This window comes from Mercenaria mercenaria, chromosome 2 (genome assembly GCF_021730395.1).
Source record: "Mercenaria mercenaria strain notata chromosome 2, MADL_Memer_1, whole genome shotgun sequence".
Taxonomy (NCBI): domain Eukaryota; kingdom Metazoa; phylum Mollusca; class Bivalvia; order Venerida; family Veneridae; genus Mercenaria; species Mercenaria mercenaria.
The window spans coordinates 23,287,114-23,309,816 of NC_069362.1; the positions used below are offsets into that span (position 1 = coordinate 23,287,114).

The 22,703-nt window shown below is 36.0% G+C and overlaps 1 protein-coding gene across 3 annotated transcripts in view; it reads right to left on the bottom strand.

The window, feature by feature from the left end:
• The window catches only part of LOC123563504 (ubiquitin conjugation factor E4 A-like), a 316,583-nt gene that overhangs the window by 284,714 nt on the left and 9,166 nt on the right, over window positions 1–22,703 (bottom strand). For 2 of the 3 annotated variants that reach the window (XM_053532419.1, XM_053532408.1), the window contains exons 7-21: window positions 22,310–22,480; window positions 21,186–21,351; window positions 20,082–20,287; window positions 19,262–19,447; window positions 18,587–18,704; window positions 17,866–18,081; window positions 16,372–16,617; window positions 15,485–15,744; window positions 15,054–15,214; window positions 14,447–14,639; window positions 14,088–14,201; window positions 13,699–13,950; window positions 11,931–12,182; window positions 11,551–11,708; window positions 9,997–11,037 (exon numbers count right to left, since the gene is read on the bottom strand). In XM_053532419.1, coding sequence (XP_053388394.1) covers window positions 10,902–11,037; window positions 11,551–11,708; window positions 11,931–12,182; window positions 13,699–13,950; window positions 14,088–14,201; window positions 14,447–14,639; window positions 15,054–15,214; window positions 15,485–15,744; window positions 16,372–16,617; window positions 17,866–18,081; window positions 18,587–18,704; window positions 19,262–19,447; window positions 20,082–20,287; window positions 21,186–21,351; window positions 22,310–22,480 — 2,835 coding nt within the window. In that variant the 3' untranslated portion in view covers window positions 9,997–10,901. Of the gene's footprint in view, window positions 1–9,996; window positions 11,038–11,550; window positions 11,709–11,930; window positions 12,183–13,698; window positions 13,951–14,087; window positions 14,202–14,446; window positions 14,640–15,053; window positions 15,215–15,484; window positions 15,745–16,371; window positions 16,618–17,865; window positions 18,082–18,586; window positions 18,705–19,261; window positions 19,448–20,081; window positions 20,288–21,185; window positions 21,352–22,309; window positions 22,481–22,703 lie in introns of those variants that run through there. The other variant, XM_045356341.2, reaches the window with a different exon arrangement.

Below are 22,703 nucleotides of genomic sequence, written 5' to 3' on the forward strand. Positions count from 1 at the left end.
CAGATGAATACGTATGCTCTCGGACAAGGACATAAATTAATCAACACTCGCGTGCTTTTCTCGTGCTTCATCTGCAATACATTCATGATGTATTTTGACAAGGAAAAATATAATTAAACATTTTGACAACTAAGTTTGTTTGAAACGCATTGAGCATGAACACAAATAATAATATCGTAGTTAAATCTACAATAACTATTTGCAAATTCTTTCTTTTCTAAATATTGTTTAAGCTAGATAATGACGGCATGTCGGCATGTCTGTTCACCAGTGGCTGTACACAACAACGTAATAAATTGCATTAACGCAAAGTGCGTGCGTGCGTGTGCGCGTGCGCGCGTGTGTGCGTGTGCGTGTCTGAGCGTGTGCGTGCGCGTGCGTGTCGTTTTATTTACCATATGGGCGAGCATTTTCTAAGTTTTTGTCTTCTAAGTTTTCAAATAAGTTTACAAGTTTACAAGTTTACAAGTTTATTCATATAAATTCCAGAAGGTCTTAGACCCAAGAGGACACGTGATACATTATATGGCGGTATATATAACATAGTTTTACAATGAAATTTGACAAGTATACACAACATACACACACACACACACACGCATATATATATATATATATACACATATACGCTAATTGTAATAAATTTATATGTAAATAGAACTTTGTCAATGACTACGACTGACAATAGCTGCAGAAAATGGCTACTGACAATGATTATATGGCGGTATATGTAACACAATTTTACAAATGAAATTTGACAAATATGAACTACTCTATATCATATCATACTACGCCATTAATTAACATCCAGGACAAAGAAGTATATTATACCATCTCTGATCATGGCACTGACTATTGACAATGACCTGTGGTAATAAAATTTAATACAAATTGCCCATATATCAATGCTAATTATGATACACTTAATATATGTAAATAGATTTTGACAACTACAACGGCTGACAATAGTCACAATAAGAGATGATTGCAGAGAAGTACTGTGTACTTATAGTACTTCTGAAAACTCAAAGTTGAAAAAAGGGTAGGTATTAAATCGATTGCAACTATCTATTAGTCCTTACGGAAGCGCTCACAACCAGCCCTCTTGACACCGTGCGTTCGATCCCCAAGCGAGATATGTGTTTATCAAGACGATTTAGAACGTTTATCAACAAAATGATCAAGTGCGTTTATCAAGACATTTCAGAGCAATCATCAAGTCGATTTACTGCATTCATCGAGACAATTTAGTGCGTTTATCAAGACGATTAAGTGCGTTTGTCAAGACGATTTAGAACATTTATCAAGACGATTTAGTGCGTTTATCAAGACGAATTAAAGCATTAATCAAGATGATTTAGTGCAGTTATCAATACAATTTAGTGTGTTTATCAAAATGATTAAGAACATTATCAAGATGATAACCGGTAAGTATATTTATCAATTATCAAGACAATTTAGTCCAATCATGAGGATGATTTCGTGCAATCATGAAGACAATTTAGCTCGGGTTTTTTTTCACGACGATTTAGTGCGTTCATTAAGATGATTTGGTGCGTTTATTAAGACGATTGAGTCTAATTATCAAGACGATTTAGCCCAATCATCAAGACAATTTAGTGCGTTTATCAATACGATTTAGTGTGTTTATTGGGAAGAGTAGTCTTTCCAAAGTCGCCAAACTGTACGTATACCGACATTGGTGAAATTGTAGTTACAAATGCCGTTACTACTTTTCTCCATACATACGCTATAAAAGTAGTGCAGTACTTCTATGAAATTCAAGGGTCTTAGAATAAACAGATCGATACCATTTATTTAGCATATGCAATAATTGTGAACACTTATAATTTGTAAATAAAAAATATGGCAGGGAATATAAGTTCTTGTAAAGAACTTTGTCTACGCGTTGTACTACTTTACGACGTAAATATTTATTACGTGACCAAGACTAAGAACACATGGTCCCGGTTCAGCGCTACCTTTCTCCATACATGCATCGTAAAAGTAGTTCAATACTCACAAGGAATTGAAAGATATGAGAGTAAACAGATCGATGCAATTTATTTTAGATATGCACTTATCAAATTTCAAATAAAAAATGTGGTTTTGATCGGATACACTTGTTAATTGTTTAAATGTATTGATTTTTGTCTACGCGTCGAACTACTTAAATTACGCGGTAATATTTGTCATGTGATCAAGGCCAACACACGGTAAACTATATTATCCGATAAAAATAAAGTGGTCGGTAGCATCAATCTTTATAACGTGAAAATCACGGATATACATTTTTTTATAAAGTATTTGCAAAACTAGTAGTCACTCATAATTAAAAATGTCATTAGGGCCTTTTTCTTATATATTACTGATATGATGCTTGTCTTGCCAACCCTCGTATGGTATTTTGTTGATATGCTGCTAGTCTGGCCCAATTATTTTCAAGTGCATCTCACTTTTTTGTAAGATTTTTAAAAAAATTGTTATACAGTTTTGTAAGATTTTTTTTAAATTGTTGCACAGTTTAGAAAATAAATATTTTAACATTTTCTCTGTTTATTCTCTTGGTTTTATGCATTGACATCTCACTTTGTAAGATCCTGCCATTATTGTCTGTCGAACCTGCTTTCAGTCTAGTCAGTTTGATTTTCTTAGAACCTTGCCAAAGACATAAACAACCCGTATTGATCTTGGTGTCGAGGTCAAAGCGACCTTAAAGCCTTCGTTTGCTTTTACTGATGATCGGACTTCATACATAGTCATTGGTTCCCTATTAGATCTAGAGTCAAGTCAAAGATTGTAATTTGATTAACCTTTACTAACTTTGGTCAGGGGTTACTTTTTGGTTCAATGAGTTAAAAAAAAAGCATTTAGTGAAATATTGCAAAATGATGGAATTTTTTCTTGCCTGGTTTCTCTACGCTTCCCTATAGTCCTCTCAGGGCTTTGATATTATCAAGACGATTCAGAGCATTTATCAAGACAATTTAGTGCATCCATCTAGAAAATTTAGTCGAATCATCAAGATGTTTGAGTGAAATCATCAGTGAGTTTATTCAAGATGATTTGGTGCGTTTATCAAGACGATTTAGTCAAATTATCAAAATGATTTATTCAAATCATCAAGACAATTTAGTGCGTTCATCAAGACGATTTAGTGCGTCTATCAAGACGATTTAGGGCGTTTATCAAGCCAATTGAGTCCGTTTATCAACAAAATTTGGACGTTCGTCGAGACGATAGCACGAAGACATTTGTAAAATATAGAAAAATATTTGATCGTACAAAACTGAGAGAGAGATTAATTGTATTCCCAACTTAACCATTAGTTGTTGTAACATGCCGCGGCCTAAGAGAACAGGTAAAGACAACCACTTATAATAATAAATTAAATATCTGAATAAACGTCTTTAAGCTTGTGTAATTATTTTAAGCATACCTATAATTAAGGATATCGACAATTTCCTTCCTCATTCCATCCGTTATAGCATTGTGTTATTTAAGACATGTAAACGTTAAATCAATATAAAGTACGCGACATTTTGAAGTCGTTTGCCAAGACACGTTTAAAATGGCAGAAAGTGGTAACTTAAATTCAGCTAAAATCAGTTACGGCAATGCTGTTCCTGGGCGCAAAGAACAAATATTATGCCAGCCGTGTTCAAAAAAGGATTCTGATACAACAGCAGATGTGTTTTGTTCAGAGTGAGACGAATTTCAGTGCAATGAATGTTCAAAGGCACATACAGTTTATGCGTTTATGAAAAATCACAAGTTAGTGAATGCGACAGAAGTGAAATCGAAACAATCTTCTTTTGATATGAAAGGAATGGACAATTGTGAACAACACGGTAAATTATTGGAATTTTTCTATCAAGACGAGAACCAGCTCTGCTGTAGTGCATGTGCTATAGTTGATCATCGGAAATGCCGTAGCGTCTTAGAAGTACAGAAGATTGCCGGGAGGTCCCGTCCTGCTGGTTCCCAGTTAAAGACAAAATTGGAAGAAGTAAAATCAAAGGCGGAGATGATTGTTAAACACACTGAATCATCGAAAGAACAACTCAGTAAAGATATCAAAGCAATATTTGTGGAAATTAAAAAAATGAGAGGTGACATGAATAAAATGTTCGACGACTTGGAAGTGTACGTTACCATGGAAACTGACGCATTTCAGGCTAAAGTAACTAATAAACTTGCAAAGAAACGATCGAGCGGTGAGAAACATATCGCTGATGTTACAAAGTCACTGGAAATTGTTGATGCAGCTTTGCAGAATGGGACACCACCACAGCAGTTTATTGTAGAACAAACCATGACAAAACAGACCAATGAACTGTCCAAGGGCGTTGACAATGAATTTCAAGAATTAGAGGTCGTTATCGCTTCCTTTAAATTTGATGAAACATTAAAGTTGCCACCACTTCCAATCTCTGATTACGTTCCAGGAAAGCTTACATTAAATTACACCCTGCCAGAAGCTAAGAAATATGTTGCACCTGTAGAACCAATTTTTAAAGTAACGAAGATTACTTCAATTAAATTGAAGAAGACTGGAGATGATGTCGATGAACCGTTATACTCAGGACTGGATTTCCTGCCAGATGGTAGACTGGTTGCCATGGATAATAAAAACAAGAAATGTCTGATTTACAATGAGAAGCTTAAGAAAGTAGGATCATATCAGTTATCGTATCATCCACAGAATGTTGTTGCTATATCTGAAGAGGAGGTGGCGATAACAAGAAGTGATCAATACAAGATAGACTTTCTACGTGTCAGTTAATCAAATGAAATAACTTTGAAAAGGACATGTAAAGTTAAGACACAGTATGCATCTATATGTCTGAAAGATGAAAGAAACTTTATTGTTGGAGCTATCGATGACACAAGGCCTGTTCGCATTGTATCAATGTCAGGAGAAGAGAAAGATTTTAGCATCAGCTTTCCCAATAAGAAATATTCTTTAAACGCCAGTGCGTGCAACTATATAAGGAGTACTGAGAAGATTATCCTAACCGATAGGTACGAGCATACTGTTTATATATACGACGTTGCAACCAACACCAGACTTGTTGTCAAGAACGACCAGATCAAAGATCCAATTGGTGTAGCAGTAGGTCCATCCGACAGTGTCATAGTTTGCAGTATGAGAACAAACTCCATTGTACAGCTCTCTCAAACAGGTCAGATCCTATCATCGTTTAAGTTAGATATGGATTATCCACGCAGAGTCTGTATTTCAACGGACAAATCTATTTTTGCTGTCACAAATAACTATGCGGGTAATCTACAGTTACAGTTGTTTAAACTTACCGACTGAGAGTGATGCTTACAAGACACAACGGTTACTACTCAAAACTCAAAATAACGACGTTGGATCATTCTTCACTTTTTGACATAAAAGTAGTTTTGAAATACATGTATTTTCAATTGTTTATATATTTATTGCGTACACTAACACTGAAAAAAATGAACAAATAGCTGGTACGATGTACTACTGTTCGTCATTTTGATGTACAAATGTGTATATAAAGACATTCGTTGTAAAATGTATTTATGCGCAGGCGGTTTGATATTCACATGTGAAAATGTTTAGTTTAAACAACTAATGGAAACAACTAATGGTTAGGTAGTCCAGACTATGATATATATTTCTTTTATATTTCATTTTATATTTCATATCTGGTGAATGGTGAATGGAGCTTGTTTATACTTTATTTCCAATCATTTTTTGTAAGAAAACTTCGAAAATAAAAAGACATTTAACTCCTATGAAATGACATTAAAATAGAATAATAAAAACCACTTTTATACTCAGTGTAGTGGTTAGTCTATATAGTCTTTAGAACAGATTTGATGGTATAATTACACAAAAATCTATATTCAAAACATTGAGTTTATTATATCATTCACACATTTATTGACTTTGTATATTCTGATAAAAACATTGCGTCGCCTGTCAAATACATTTAATTTAAAGTTTTGTTTTTCATTTTAGCTCGACTATTCAAAGAATAAGTAGAGCTATTGGACTCGCCCGTGCGTCGGCGGCCGCGGGCGTGCGCGTCCCGTTTTGGTTAAGTTTTTGTATGTAAGCTAGTATCTCAGTAACCACTTGTGGGAATGGATTGAAACTTCACACACTTGTTCACTGTGATAAACTGACTTACACTGCACAGGTTCCATAACTCTATTTTGCTTTTTTACAAAATTATGCCCCTTTTTCGACTTAAAAAGTTTTGGTTTAGTTTTTGTATGTAAGGTGGTATCTCAGTATCCACTAACGGGAATGGATTGAAACTTCACACACTTGTTCACTGTCATGATCTGACATGCAGTGCATAGGTTCAATAACTGTATTTTGCGTTTTTTACAAAATTATGCCCCTTTTTCAACTTTTTTTGGTTAAGTTTTTGTATGTATAGCTGGTATCTCAGTATCCACTGATCGGAGTGAATTGAAACTTCACACACTGTCTTAAGCTGATAATCACTGTGCATGTTCCATAACCCTGTCTTGCATTTTTACAAAATTATGCCCCTTTTTCAACTTTTGTATCCATTCAATTGACAAGGCTGTTGAATAGTCCAGCGTTGCTGTCCTCCGACAGCTCTTGTTTTCATATGTATCAAATATTGAATTAAACGTTGATTGCCTGTAAGATAATATCACGTATTGAAATATGAACATGTTATGGAAGGCCGGTGCGCCACACTGGCACCAGACCAGAAAGAAAATGCCTCTGTACATGTTATACCCTACCCCTAGGTATTCTATAAGAACCATGGTCATGAACGGGAAAATATACTAACCAATTTCAATCGCGCATTTCATACTTAAAACGCTCAGTTCGGTAAATGTGTACTGTGGATATTGAACAAGTAGTAATTTAACTTCCATTGTGTACTGGTCACTTTTCTTCGTTATTTCTTATCTGAGAGAAACAACGCGTAGTTTATAGTTTTTTCAACGTTACACAAACAACTTAGTTGAACTTCCCTAGTGAAGTTCAGGTCTAGATTTCAAACACATTCCGATTGGTTGATGTGAAAATGTATGTCAGTCGTTGTTTAACTACACGTATACCAATGTATAACTTCAAATTCAAAACCATATATAAGATGAATTTCATTCATCATTTCGAGTTTTATTGTTAAACTGCGAATATTTTGCATTCTGTTTTTGTTTGTTTACATTCCGCCTGACATGTGCACACTGCTGTGACCTCTAGACCGGATGTTCATTAGGGAAGTTCACACAAGTTTTTCTGTAACTTTAACGAAAGCATAAAATATGTGGAGTATCTCTGCAATACAATGTGTTGGTGCACGATGCAAGATAAATTAACGCTTGTTCAATATGCTGTGTTTTACGATTGAAATGGGTTAGTGCATTTTCCCGTTTATGACCATGGTTCTTATAGAATACCTAGGGGTAGGGTATAACATGTACAGAGGCATTTTCTTTCTGGTCTGGTGCACCACTGGTGCCAGTGGTGCGCCATGGTTATTTCCAAAAAGTAAAAGCTGAATAAAACTGGAACTATCAATTCATCACCATCAGCTGTGCTTTAACATCGTTGTAATCTATTGATTTTTCAGTTAAATTTATCAAGTTTAAAGATATCCAATGGGCATCTTTTACTAAAATATTATCTTTAGATACTTACTTCAAATGTATAAATTCCTCATCAGTTGTATTTAGCTTTACTAAATATATAAATTAAGTTTGAATATAGAGCTACATTCATAGTTAAATGTCATGCAGTAATCAGGTTCCCCTCCGTGCATTATCTCATCGGGCACCTGGGTAGAACCACCGACCTTCCGTAAGCCATGGATGGCTTCCTCACATGAAGAATTAAACGCCCCGAGTGAGGCTCGAACCCATGTTGATAAGGGCCAAGTGATTTGAAGTCAGCGACCTTTACCACTCAGCCATGGAGGCCCCGAGATGTTCTATAATTCTGATACCATGTTAAAAGATGTTCGTAGTATCATTGGTGTACATCCAGCGTGTTATATATATATATATAATAGAAAGTTCTTTTGATATACCATTAATATAATTTATCCTTTTAAATATCTAAAACCTTGATTACAAACTCTCACCTAGCTACCACCTTGAAAACAGTGCATTGCTACTGATTGTCTTCATGATGTTTATTGTTTGTAGATATATAGACATAAATCAATATCTAAAATTATGAACAATTACTTCATAGTACTGTATGTAAACATGTAATCAACATGTTTGTGTTTATAAACTGTACTGTTTGTACGGTTTCAGTTTATACATAATATTGAGCCGTGCCATGTGAAAACCAACATAGTGGCTTTGCGACCAGCATGGATCCAGACCAGCCTGCGCATCCGCGCAGTCTGGTCAGGATCCATGCTGTTCGCTAACAGTTTCTCCAATCCCAATAGGCTTTAAAAGCGAACAGCATGGATCCTGACCAGACTGCGCGGATGCGCAGGCTGGTCTGGATCCATGCTGGTCGCACACCCACTATGTTGGTTTTCTCATGGCACGGCTCATATTTATTTTTTTTATACAGTCCATAAAATAAACGTGTTTGTAAACATGGACGGATCTAAACGGAAGGGGAAGAAGCATTTTATAGAAATATTTCGATGGCAAAATACAATACATATCGTAGCCCTGACCAACCTATAAACAGGGCCAGTCTATTTTATAAGTACAACAACACGGTTGACCCATTTACTAATAAACTTTGATAATGTGGCAGTTGACCTCAATACAATCGACACCGTTTGTTTTCCAAAACAGGTAAATCCAATATTTGCTTTACAATAGATCTATGAAGGATTATCTTTGAACACCCCTGGACTTATTGGACTCAACTGCCACATTATCAAAGTTTATTAGTAAACGAGTTGCTCCTCGTTTAAATGGGTCAACAGTGTTGTAGACTGGCCCGGTTTATAGGTTGGTCAGGGCTACGGATATGCGATGCCATTATTTTTGAGCATGGACCCCCTTCAGTTTGGAACCGTCCGTGTTTACAAACACGTTTGTTTATTTTATGAGGAGTATTATATGCCTTACTGTTAAACTGTTTTGTCATTTGTTCATTGGACTTGTTAGTTATTAAAAGAGGAAACAGTGTTACATTGTTAACATGCAAGAGTTTACATTACAGTCATATTTAATGCTGAAATGCTCGAAACTGATCGAGATGTCATATCAATAAAAATAATGACCCAGTTTGGAGAACATTGGATAAGAACTGCTTAAGTTAGAGAGCGGACACTGCCAAACTTCGCTTTTTTGTGTGTAATTCAGTAAAACTCCAGAGTGACTGAACGGGTATAGCTGGTTATCAAGCTTGGCCGAGATATAATGTCCATCAATATTGTGGATAAGTTTTCTGGTTAATACTGGAACTTCTCAAATTAAAGAGTGGAGACTGTCAATTTTCACGTTTTAGTCATTCAGGCGCCATCATTCCAGAACCTCTGGGACAATCAAGTCATTTATCGATCCTGGCCGAGATATTATTCCCATAAGCTCTGTAACCAAGTTTTGTGAACATTTGGCTGAAGAGATCTGACAACTTTGTGGACGCCACCAGTTGAACCATCCGCCGCGGTTGGTGAATAATACGTTCCGTTTCACAGATGTATAAAAATGAAGACAACTCCGCTAAAACTTTATTGTAGGCTTAGTTGTCTAGGTACTTTTCATGTCCTGCACACCTCTAGGCATGAACAAATCTGCATAGTTACTGCAGATGGATTCGAGTATGATTTGTGATTTGAAAAGAAAAATATGGAAAGATGAAATCAAGAAATACCCTGTGAAAACTGAGGCATTTTTTGCAGTGACGTTTATCAACAGAAAGACGTTTTTGCGAGGGTGGGGGGTAAGCTAAAACTCGCAGAATCTTACAATGTAAAATATGTTGATAAAGCTACTGACGGAAAGAGGACGACTGATTTCTGCTGCCTATATATATATACGTCGGCAAGTGTCTAGAAATATAAAAAAATCACAGGAAACAATTTGATTAATGTTAGATTTATAACTGTGTTATCCTGTATTATAGCTAACATGGATAGATTACTTTTATGCGGCATTGAAATAACACAGATGGGATTACGGTTTGATACATGTCAAAGAATAATCTCGTTTGCCTGGAAAACAACCCTACTCAGCATTTAAATTGTGTTACTGACATTTGTGGCAGTGCCATAGAAATTACCCGTCGTGGAAAATAAAAATTGGTACAAGACCGATAAAAAAACGAGAACATCTGGCTGGTTCCGGTCAACCCGGTCAATACAAACCCGTCAAATAATGTGCATGCTGGTATAGTAATACATGGGCTGGAATTGCTGCAATATGGCCTATCTAGTGTAACCGTGTAAAATGCATGTTAAATAATCTTCATGTTTACGTTTACGAAGAAAAAAAACTAAACAGTCTTTTATCACAGATTAGTTTAAATGGCACACCTGCTCATCAACATGTTTCGCAAAATACACAAAACCAGTTAACTTAAATTTCACAAATAAGCTTTCTGTCTCTCGATCTACCGTACTTAATGCTTAAATGATAAAATTTGTTAAAGGATTAGCTCGGAATTAGTAATTGTGGACACGTACATTACTCTGTTATTGTCAATGTGTCTGTATTAAATTTCAAAGTTGTATCACATACAATGAACATGTTTCATTGTTCAGTATCACATACAATGAAAATGTTTCATTGTTCAGGCATAAGTCCATTGGCTGGCTCTCTAGAAGTTATCATAACTTTAGTCTATATTTATTAGTTCTATTGCGTTTATATCCGAAGCATTTTGAAATGCGTGATTGTTCTTTATATATCTAATTCAATTTCACTGGCCATTTTTAAACACACTGACTCCATCAGGTCTTTTCAGATGCATTGTTTTCTCTGTGTAAGTGGTTACGTTTCCACTCTTCGATTTTCTCTCGCAGTTCTGTGTCCGCAGTCACCATTTCCATGGACAATGGTAAATTAGTAAATGGATCCCTTTGGTCACTGCGGAAGACAAAATAAAACTGTATGTAAGGGAAACGTTACGGTGACCGGTCGCAAAGTAACTGAAAATTTGCTTATTTATATATTTGATACATTTGAAGAACAGATTCAACGTTCTTTGAAAACATTCATATGATGGTTCGACTTCTGGAAACACATAACAGAGAAAAAGTGGTTCGTCTTTATTTCCGTATTTATGTAAATATATCATTTCTAAAACACGTTGGGCCATTAATTATTATGCAAATGTGCCGATTCATCTTAACCACATACATTACAGAAAAATAAAAAATCTGAAACGAGCAATCAATGGAAACCAGGTTTGAACAAAGTCACAAATGTCAAATAATAAGCTTTTAATTCAACAAAAAAACGAAATTAATCACTGGTCAGATAGGAGATGAGCAACAATTTAAATAGTAACTATAACATTTGGAACGAACGCAATAACAGAATATGAATAAATAGAAACAATGAAAACTAATAAATGCACAACGAAGAGTACGAAATAACCTCAGAAAATGCCTAGCGATCACTGCCCTGTCTATACTAGTGTTTGATGTAGGAAGCCTGACCGGATCGACCATCAGTGTCCCCATGATAGGATCGAGGAACTCTTCTGGAGCGTCTGCAATCATCTCCTCCTCACGCTTCTGATCACCTTCTAGTGACTAGAACAAAATTATAAGACTTTAAAAGTTTAACATTCTTGCAAAACTGAATAGAATAAAATTCAATAAATCATACAAACTATACCATTCAATTTCAAATTCATTGTTTTATTCAGCAGTAACCAGAGTTCTGTACAAAAATACTTATTTATGGTTCCAATATAGTCTCGACTATTAATCAGAACACATTACATATCAGATACTATTTTGCTAATATATTACCTGAAGCTTCACTGAAAGTTCTTCAAACCTGCTGATGAACTCTGGTGACACACCAATTTTATTGAGAACAGTCACTGCTTGCGGGAAGAGGTTGTGCGAGAAGGACCTAGACTCGCCCAGAACTGACTTGCAAAACTCGTCATCCTTTCCGAGGTAAACGTAGATATGGGCAATATCAGACACGATCTGTTCCGGTTTAAACTGGTACTCTTTTCTGTCCTTTACTTTATAGTCTCTTTGCTTTGGACCAACCTGTAAAATTAGATGCACAATGTATATTGAAGTTGTAGAAATAGGGTAACAGATAACATGAAAAAATGAAAGCCTTCAAGAACAAAATAACGTCCGTTTGAAATTATATAATGCTGCACATATGCAAATACTACACGTCTTAAGACATTTTTTCTCAGAAATACAAGTCACTGATTAACATCAGGAAAAGTGGTTATGTTAAATGAAGTCTGAAAGGTTTAAGATATATTTTAGCAAAGCATCGTCGTCTAAGATCAAGCAGAAAATGTGGCAAGTATGATTTGTCCCAGTGATCTAGTTTTTTTATCTATTTTAGACAATCCAGTTTTGAAATGACCTACATTTATAGAGACAGACAAATATGCTAAAATAGTTTTATGAATATCAAGCAAAAATATGGCCTCTAAAGTGTTTTCAAAGTTTTTCTATCGTTCGACCTAGTGATCTAGTTATTAAACTCAAGCTTTACCAAGATTTCATTGAGAGAGACAAATATATTGACAAACATTTATGACGATAAGGTAGAAAAATGTGGCGTCTACAATGTTAACAAGGCTTTTTCTATGATTGAATTTTGTGACCCAGTTTTGACCTCCGGAATGCATTTTGAAGATGACCTAGGTTTCGTAAAGATAAAAAATCTGATAGACTTTAATGAAGAATTCAAGCAGAAAATATCAAGGCGTCTAAAATGTTAACAAGGTTTTTCTATGATTTGATCAGTAAGACCTAGTTTATTATCAAATAGATTATTTATAAATTACAAGACGTTTTTGTAAGTTCCCATAAACATAAATGGAAAAGTGACCACACCCTTTGGCGAATCAGAATAACTCGAACAATCTTGATAGTGGGTCACCCAAGGAATGTTTGCGTATTTGAAAATAGGACAAGCAGTTTCTGACAAGAAGATTTTTTAAGTTCCCACTTTATCTATATGTTTTTTTTTTCTTTTTTTGAAGAATCGGAAATAGTGTCAAACAAGAAACATTCCCGTGAAAATCAGTACGAAATTGGACAAACAGTTGCTGACAATAGGATTTTCCAAGTTCCCGCTTTGTACATCCAGGGAAAAGTGATTCCACCCTATAGCGGCCATGTTCATTGACGAATCGAAAACATTTGAATAAATTTACCCAAGAAACATTTTTGACAAATGATTTTGAAATCCGGCAGGTGGTTTCAGAAAAAAAAATCTTAATTATTTTCATTTCCATTGCCATGGCAACCATAATTCTGCATGCAAATTATCTTTGAACATCTTGATAAAGGTCTATCACAAGGATTATCCCGGCCAAATTTCATAAACTTCCGCAGAAGAGGTTGAGGAGATGTCGTTTTGAAGAAGTGTGGACGGACGGACGGTGAGTGATCACAATAGCTCATTCCGAGCACTTCGACCACCAGTGAGATAACAAGGAAAGAAGTCTATTAGGAAAGACCACATTTAAAGAACAGAGCAACCCATAAGGCTATCATATAAAAATTCATAAAATTTCTCTATTATAACACTCACTAAATGTTCTAGGAAGTAGTTGAGCATATCAGCAATTCTATCAACCATCACATGGTGGCAGAAGATCCCTCTTATCTCCCTTGTCAGGATTTCAAGGGTATATATTGTTTCATTCGCCATTATATTCCTGTAATGGCCCATCATACCAAGCCCTCTAAGCCCATTCTCTTTGTCGCGGTATTGCTCTGCGCTTAACTTTCTCCATTCACCACTGTCCCTCTCCATTTCTAGTACCCGGATTTTTTTCATGTGCTATAAACAAGCAGTGTTAAATTAAAACAAAAATAACATTTTTTATTTGGAACAAGGTTTAAATTCAAAATGAATTGCAATGAAAGTATATGAATTTGATCATTCGCACAAAAAGTAGTACAGAACTATTTTCTTACATCAAGAGCCTCATCCAGTAGAAATATGGCATCGTTCACGAGCAAGTTGAAGAACCGCAAGAACAATGGAGGATCTGGGCTGTCTATCGTCGACAGTGCATGCTCCGACAGCCGCTATAATTACACAGGTATACATATTAATTGGCAAAGAAATGAAATCATGCATGGATCTATTCATAAAAAAGTTGAAAATATTTCACATTATCATATTCACCTAATGTGAAATCCTAAATTTTTCAACATTTTTATTTTACATGTAAAGTAAATGTAATTCAAACCTAACTTTCTTTGCAAAATACAAGAAGAATGAGAGCGTATAAAGATGGCATGCATTTTTTATATCCTATTTCATTACTCACCTTCATGGCGTTTTTATGCAGTGGTATTTTCCAAATATATTGTATAACTTTGTGCATGGATTTGCGGTAGTTGAATTTCTTCTCATCGTCTACGTTTTGTCCCGTCATTTCTATACTAACAAATACATACAGCAGAGTCTCCGCAAGATATTTTATCAGAGGGTGTTCATTGATCAGTTTCTCCGCATTTCCGCTAGAAAACACATTTTTTCTCATAATTACAACACAAGAACTACTAGTAAGTATTGAGATAGTATTGTAGAATTGTTTTAATACTTCACATAGACAAAATATGTTTGACAAACTTTACAGGTAACGTTCAATATCGCTGATGTGCGTTTTTATTAGATATGCTTAGTATTTATAAGAAGCTAGGCTACTGAATAAATTTAAAAAATCAGTCCAAGGATAACCCTTTTTTAAAATGGACATTGTTATTTGTTCATAATGTGATACATGTATATTGTACACGATTTACTGAAGAGTACTTTAACCGAAAGATATTGAAACACAGGGTAAGAAAGAAAATATCAGTAATTTTCTTTTAGTCCAACATATTTAACACACTTTGACTTTATCCATCAAGTAAACAGTGAAAATTAATTACTCTGCTGAATCTGACCATGTGCCGTCTTCCTTCATGGATGGCACAATAACCTCCAGAGCTTCAGCCAGCTGTGCTCTTACGTCAGAACTGACCAGTCTATCTGGACGTCCCATATATACCAGTATCAGGGTAATATAATGCTGCAGTTCATCCACGTTGGACTGACATGAAAATATAAATTCAAGGTAACTTGCAACCCGTATAGACAAATTTGCTAGGTCCAATTGCAGATAAAGTTAAACAGAAAACGTTACAACGTTTTCATATAGCAAACAAATACAGATGTATACTTTTGTTCATAAAACATGTTAAACATTATTATCAGTATCTACATGTAAGTCGTACATAAAACAACTGATTTTGGTCTTTAATTGCAACATTGAGCATTCTTGCTGAAAATGAATAAAACACGTATGTAAAAATCAGCTTACGGTTAACAGTGTCACACTTTGGAAAACATCTAGGGGAGTGACGCACTGTGTCAGATTGGTAATTATATACTGTGGTAAGTAAGACAACGATTTTGGCACATTACTATCTAACGGAAGTGTCACTGGTTTGAAGTCCGTGACGTCATCGCACGTTGCAACTTGGACCAGCCATGATGCTGTGGCGATATGAAAGTTAAGGCACATCTTGGTGAGACAGTACTCTGTGATTGCTGTTTTAATATTCAGCCACCAGCAAATTTCTGGAGAGAAAACAGAGTCAGCCGTAAGCAAAAGTAACAAACCATCTAAAACAATATCATCTAATAAACATTATGTATATAAGATGTTTTAAGAATTCTTTAATCCTTCCTTTGAAACTGCAACATTTTGCAAAACTCTTTGCCATCCTTGAACAAAACATGAAATGAAACTGGAACGCACAGTTGATACGTATCTTGGCCTTAAACTTTTGATTAATATTTGGATACTGGATTAAACACAAGGACTGCATATTCATTGATAATATGTTTGATTGAATTTTCAATACATTCAATACCCAGTGGTTAAGGCGTCCGCCTCGGGATCGGGAGGTCGAAGGTTCGAGCCCCATGGGGAGCGTTCGTCCGGGGGGTGTTTGTCATGGGACTCTTTCCGAAAAGGCCGGTTCGTGAGCCGCGAGCTAGTTAAATGAATGGTTACCGACTTCTATCCGCCTGGCGCCTGGCATAGTGGTAGGAGTTGGGAGGTAATTGGTACGCACAATAAAGGTGTCTCATAAGCCAAATTGGCTGGCCCTTTCAATAGGGGTGACACTATAATAAACAAGACCTTTACCTTTACCTTTTTACATGTACAATATTTTTCAAAATAAACAATATGGTTCCTACCTCTGTTGAGTTGCTGCTTCACCAGTTCTATCACACGTTTGGGACATACGTGTTTAATTTCTTCATACATTTTTCGCAACCTAGCTATACCATTATTTAATTTCAACATTTTGAAAACAATACTGTATCCTATATGAAGAGCTTGATGTGTTAAGAAGAAGCACTCGGAAATAAAAGAATAGGTCTCTAGCTGTGGAAGTTTTGTATCTTCAGTATAAGGCACGAATGTATCTTCTTTCTCCAACCCTGTAAACAAAAAAGTACGTTTTGGAAGATATTTGCATCCGTGTAAGATAGAAATAGCTTTCACCAGTGAACATCAGATGCAATATTTCCACACGTTGCGAAACCACGAGCTGAAAATTAAAATCTGGTGTTCATGAGTGAAAGACATTTATATAGCCCTACTTTACTATAAATTTACTTATGTGTAATGTGGAATGGATTTCCTATTATTCATAATCTATATTCTTTCTCGTTCAAGTGAAAAATATAAAATGAAAATCAAACTATTTGTAATAGCTGAAGTTTTAAATATAAGCCACCTTTCGGGTTATGATTAAACATAAAACAGAAACAGCTCTTCTTCCGCAGAATAATTATTCATCATATCAATTCAGCTTTCCGAAAATTGTAAACGCTTGTTGTATCGTTGTCAACCTTGTGATTGAATAAAATCATTGCTTAGAGAATTTTATCATGAGGGCGCAGCCCGAGTGATACAATAATAAGCATTTGGACGAATAACAATGATTTTATCCAAGAGCAAATTACTGCTTCCGATTTATTATTTGGATTCTGACATGATATGTTTTTATCTACATCTTTACACAAAATATTTGCTTGTTCTTTCTGGTTTTCGTTTGCAACGCACCGCTATGACATAATGAGCCGTGCCATGGGAAAACCAACATAGTGGGTGTGCGACCAGCATGGATCCAGACCAGCCTGCGCATCCGCGCAGTCTGGTCAGGCTTCATGCTGTTCGCTAACAGTTTCTCCAATTCCAATAGGCTTTAAAAGCGAACAGCATGGAGCCTGACCAGACTGCGCGGATGCGCAGGCTGGTCTGGATCCATGCTGGTCGCACACCCACTATGTTGGTTTTCCCATGGCACGGCTCATATATCTGTGATGTACAAGCACTGCATGTGTTGCATAATAACTTACATTTTCAGTCTTTTTTGATTAACTGGGAAATAAATCGGTTGGTGTTAATTTCTTACCATTCGGACCGTCAGCGGATGTAATTAGAGTCACGGATTGGTTCTAGCCGTGCCGGGTATTGTAAACAACGTTTGCTGAGCCAGAAAGCTAGGCTTAAGATACAACTTAAGTAATTTGTTAAATTCATTATGTTTTATATAAATATATGAATATGTAGCTATATAAGCGCTTGAACTACAGCATTCTTTTCAAGTTGAGTTTCACCTTTTAAAAAGTAGAATTGTTTATATACCTAATTAAATTTGGTTATAAATAAAAAAAAGAGACCTCTTGCATGGACCCACATAGATTTCCTCTCATCGTCTGATTTTGGATCAGCTCTACAATATGACGGTTTGACCTTCAACATTCTTTCACAGTTTGGTTCGGAAAATGGCCGACACATGTGCAAAAGCACGTGGCACAAGTTGAGGCAAAAACCATCGGAGCAAAATTCTGGACTGAAAACTTCCACTTCGTGTGCAGACCACAAATCTGGTTTAGCTGAAAAGGTATTTCAGTTTCTAACAAAATATTTTAATTAGCACTGTAAATTTAGTAATGACAAAAGTGGTTTACCGCCCCCCTCGCCCCCCTCCCCCCACTCCCTTCCCTCGAAAAAAAAAAACAAAAAACAAACAAACAAACAAAAAAACTTCAGTCATGTCTTTCTTTCCTTAAACACCCCATATACAAGTCATCGTGCACTGGAAAACTAAATGTTGCATGAACATTTTCAAAGTAACTATGTGGTTATGTTTATTTTGCCTCCAAATGTCTACAAATACTGGTGCCCAAGTATGGATGCCTGCCCGTGTGCCCTCTTACCAATATCAAATCACATGTTAAAATTCCAGGATCTATTTATATCTGTTTACCAGAATCTTTTCAATATTTGCCTCCAGTAATGCATAAACCAGTTCAGAAACACATGTCTGAATGTGATACCAGAACATGTATATGACTGAATATTTTTTTTTTTCAAAGTCAAATACACAATTGCACCTACCTCTGTTCGCCTGCAAACATTTTCCAAACCAGTTAAGCACCATATGTCTGAGATCTTCTGATAACCGGACACATGCCATCAAGACATCGTACAAATCACGACAAACATCTCTTAAACTCTGAAATATGAACGATATTATATGAGCCGCACCATGAGAAAACCAACATAGTGCATTTGCGACCAGCATGGATCCAGATCAGCCTGCGCATCCTTCTTGCTGTCCGCTAACTGTTTCTCTAATTGCAATAGGCTTTGAAAGCGAACAGCATGGATCCTGACCAGACTGCGTGGATGCGCAGGCTGGTCTTGATTCATGCTGGTCGCAAATGCAATATGTTGGTTTTCTCATGGTGCGGCTCAATTATGCATTGTCTATTCAGCTGAGAAAGCTATTGAACGAGATGAAACTATGTCTTTGCTGTTGACTTTTTGTTGATGTGAAGACAAGATATTTGTTTCTTATGTAAGTGCATTAAACAAAAACTGAAAAGCGTGATGTTCAAAAACGTTGTTGATTTCTTTATGGTGTAGATCTCTCAAAAGATCTTTCATATTATGCAAATGCATGTAAATGTATCGATATTCTCCTCGGTTGTCAGTATGGCAAAAGCTTTTCTGTAAACGTTCATGTATGCATGAAAGTATAATGAAATCATAGCGAACATTTGAACATACCTGCCACGCAAATATTATAGTCTTGTTAATTTCTTGTTCTGGCATATCAAGTGGGTTATTGAAGAATTCATATGGACCTTTGCTCGTCCTTGGACAAGTGCTCATGCTTAGAACTGACCCTATCAGAGTGACCTCATAACATATTGCTACATCCCAGTCTTTAGGCGCATTAAACTCCATGAACATCTAGGTAAAAGAACAAAAGACTAAAATGATTCATATTATAAAATTACTGGTTAGTTGCAGTTTGTTGTCGATTACGAAAACTTGAAAACCATTCCGAAAACTTGAAAAACATTCTATAAAACGTAAGAGATAAGCTTATTTCAGTCATTAATACAGAAATTTCTTCTCGATAATTCAGTTTGCTCGTATATTTTTACAAAGTGACGGTTAAAATTGTTGTGTTTAACTGATCCAGAAGAAAATACATTCAAACAATATTTTAACAAACCATGTATGAATACAGTTAATCTGCCTTAGCAGCCATCTTGTATTTAAGCAGCAAGTCAGTGAACTCCTCAAATTTAACTTTGGTTATTATTTCGGAATATTTTGAAGCAGCCACCTGCTTAATATAAGTTTGACTGGATACTACATCGTGGTCCTTTAAGCTGAAAATAAGGTAGCGAACCCGTAATGAAAATCGACAAATACGTCTTGTCCGTATCCGATTTCGGTATTCTCCGTGTTTTACGGAAAGCCAAGCGCGTGAAAAGCTGCTTTACGTCCATAGAATGCTGACCTGTCTTTCGGAAAACTGCCGATTATCATTACGGACCCACTACCTTAAATAGATAAGGCGAAGAATTATTCTTACTTGAGCCACTGACGGTCTAATTGTAAAGACTCTAAGAACAAACATATATTGTGACAACTCTGCTGGGTACATAAGCTTTAACTCCGTTTGGAAATGTTGTCGTATACGCTTCAGAACAGGACCAAAGCATTCTCTCAAACACCCTTGTTCTGTTTCCATTGCGGCAAATAGTTTCATCAGGAATTCGTAAATGTTGCTTTCTCTGTCTGAGAAACAGACATTATATGAATTCAGTAAAATAAATAATATGTAGAGATATCCGAATATTACAGCCCCTCAAAGATCTTACAGATTTTATTATTGAGTTAATCAGTGTCTCGTTTCAATAAAAACCGCCTCGGCATCCTAATGATTGAACGTCCGTTTCGAGTGCGGGAGTTAATGGGTTCGATCCATGGCCGCATCATACTAAAGACGTGAAAAATAGTACTAGTAACTTCCTCCGTTGTCGCTCAACATTAAAAAAGTTCTAGGACTGGCCAGTCATTTGTCAGTAAAATGTGACTGGGTGGAGTATCATGTCATGTGTCTACGGCGTGATATTCCAGTAAGAGAACACAAGAAAGCTGGGCATTGTGCCCATTGCTACAAGTTTATATGACTAAAATTGTTGAAAAAGACTCTAAATCCGATCAGTCATGTTTCCAAAAAAAAAAAATAACAATGGCATGCATGTCATCGATCTTTTACTCAAATCAATGCACGAATTGGTCACAGTCCAAGCATTGAACGGCTGCAACTGAGAATGAATTCACCAAAACATTTAAACAACTTGCTCAGGCTAGCTTACACTTAAAATTAAGTAATTACCCAACCAGCCGGACTCGTACTTGTACTTGCACAGGTGAGTACAAAAGGGTTAAATATACAGTCTTTTAGTAATAATACACACGGGCATCCGGAAACAAAATCTCCCTCTTGATATGATCCACGATATGAAATTTACATGTCATAAATAAAACATAATAATAAAATATTCAGACCTCTTCTTTTAAACGGAGAGTTCCTAATTCACCCTGCATCTAAGATGTTAAAAATTTATGAAAAAAATAGCGGTGTATTGGAGATCAAATTAGATAGCGAACACAGCATCTATTAACATACCCAGGCCATTATTAACCAACAGGAAATCCTTGTTGTCAATACAAACATCGATAAATTCCGTATGGATCTGATGGTCCATAAATAATGCTGGTTCTCTAAGACATGTTCTTGCGTTCTCAAAGATTATATCTTCACATTTCGTCATCACTTCATTGAGGCTTTCATACTGGAAAAGAAAAATCAAGACTGATGATTTTACAGAAATGACAATCCCTACACATTTAATTGCCAACAATCTTCAATCCCCAACTAGAAATCTATCAAATATACCAATGGCCAATGTTTTGTGGCGAAATTCATGAAGTCGCTTTATGAAAATAGCCCTTAACCTGCTAAATTTCTCAAACAGGCTGGTCCATCATTCAATTTGGACAGTACCATTATTATTCGAAGGGGTGTTTGCTGAAAATTTACAGACTAATAGCAAACTGTGCAGATCATGATCATACTGCACGGATGTGCAGGCTGATCTCGGTCTGCACTGGTCGCAAAGGCAGGATCACTTGCCGCCAGCAGGCTAAAGGTTAAAATATTTCAAAAATATGGGGTGTTATGGTAGGTAGCAAGTGATAACAAATTACTTGCTAATGTTTTATGTGCCTGACCTTGCTATATTTCCAGCGCGAGCAATTTTGAAAGAAAACTCGCTATTTAATATTTCTGAAATATCACATAAATTTGTAAATTTTAGATATTTGACAGGATATTGATATTTAGAACAGATAAAATAGCATCAATTTTTATTTTGTTCCTTATAACAAAGTGGTTGAGAACAGTTTCGAGACATTTATTACTTTAAAAACTTCTGTGTGAATGGTTGTTAAGGCTTTGAAGACACATAAAAATAGTCAATATATACAATGCATATGAGCAGTGCTTCCGTATATTATTTAAAATGGAACAACTGGATGGATTCCTAACGATAGATTCAAATAGTTGAACATTTCTATGTCAAGCATAGAAAATAAATCGCATACTCATTTTGTGTATAGATAATACCATTGTCTTTTTTTTTTCAATTATATTTTTAAATTTAGCTATTGTGTCCATGTCGAAGATTACCAAGTCGAAATATGCTTATTGATAAGGTGTGCAAAAAGAATACACTGCTTGCTACAGGGTACCTTTTTATCATCCTTGCACCTTTTCCACCTAGAGAAGCTGTGGAATAAATATTTCAGCAAGTTCTTCTCGTCACACGGTCCACCAATAGGCGTTTTCCATCTTGATTTGGTGGCAACAGATTTCACGGTGACGCTGCTCGGGTTTGGCGACATCAGACGTTCGAACACAGCCTTTAAAAATATTATGAAAAACTACTATTCTTTTTGTTGTCATATGGCGATTTTCCATCTTTTTATGGTGAGGGAAGATCCCAGGGTCCCCTTCTAGCATTATCTAATCACGGGCGGGCACCTGGGTAGAACCACCTACCTTCCGTAAGTCAGCATGGTGGCTTCAACACATGAAGAATTCCACATCGGTAAGGGGCAAGTGATTTGACGTCAGCGACCTTAA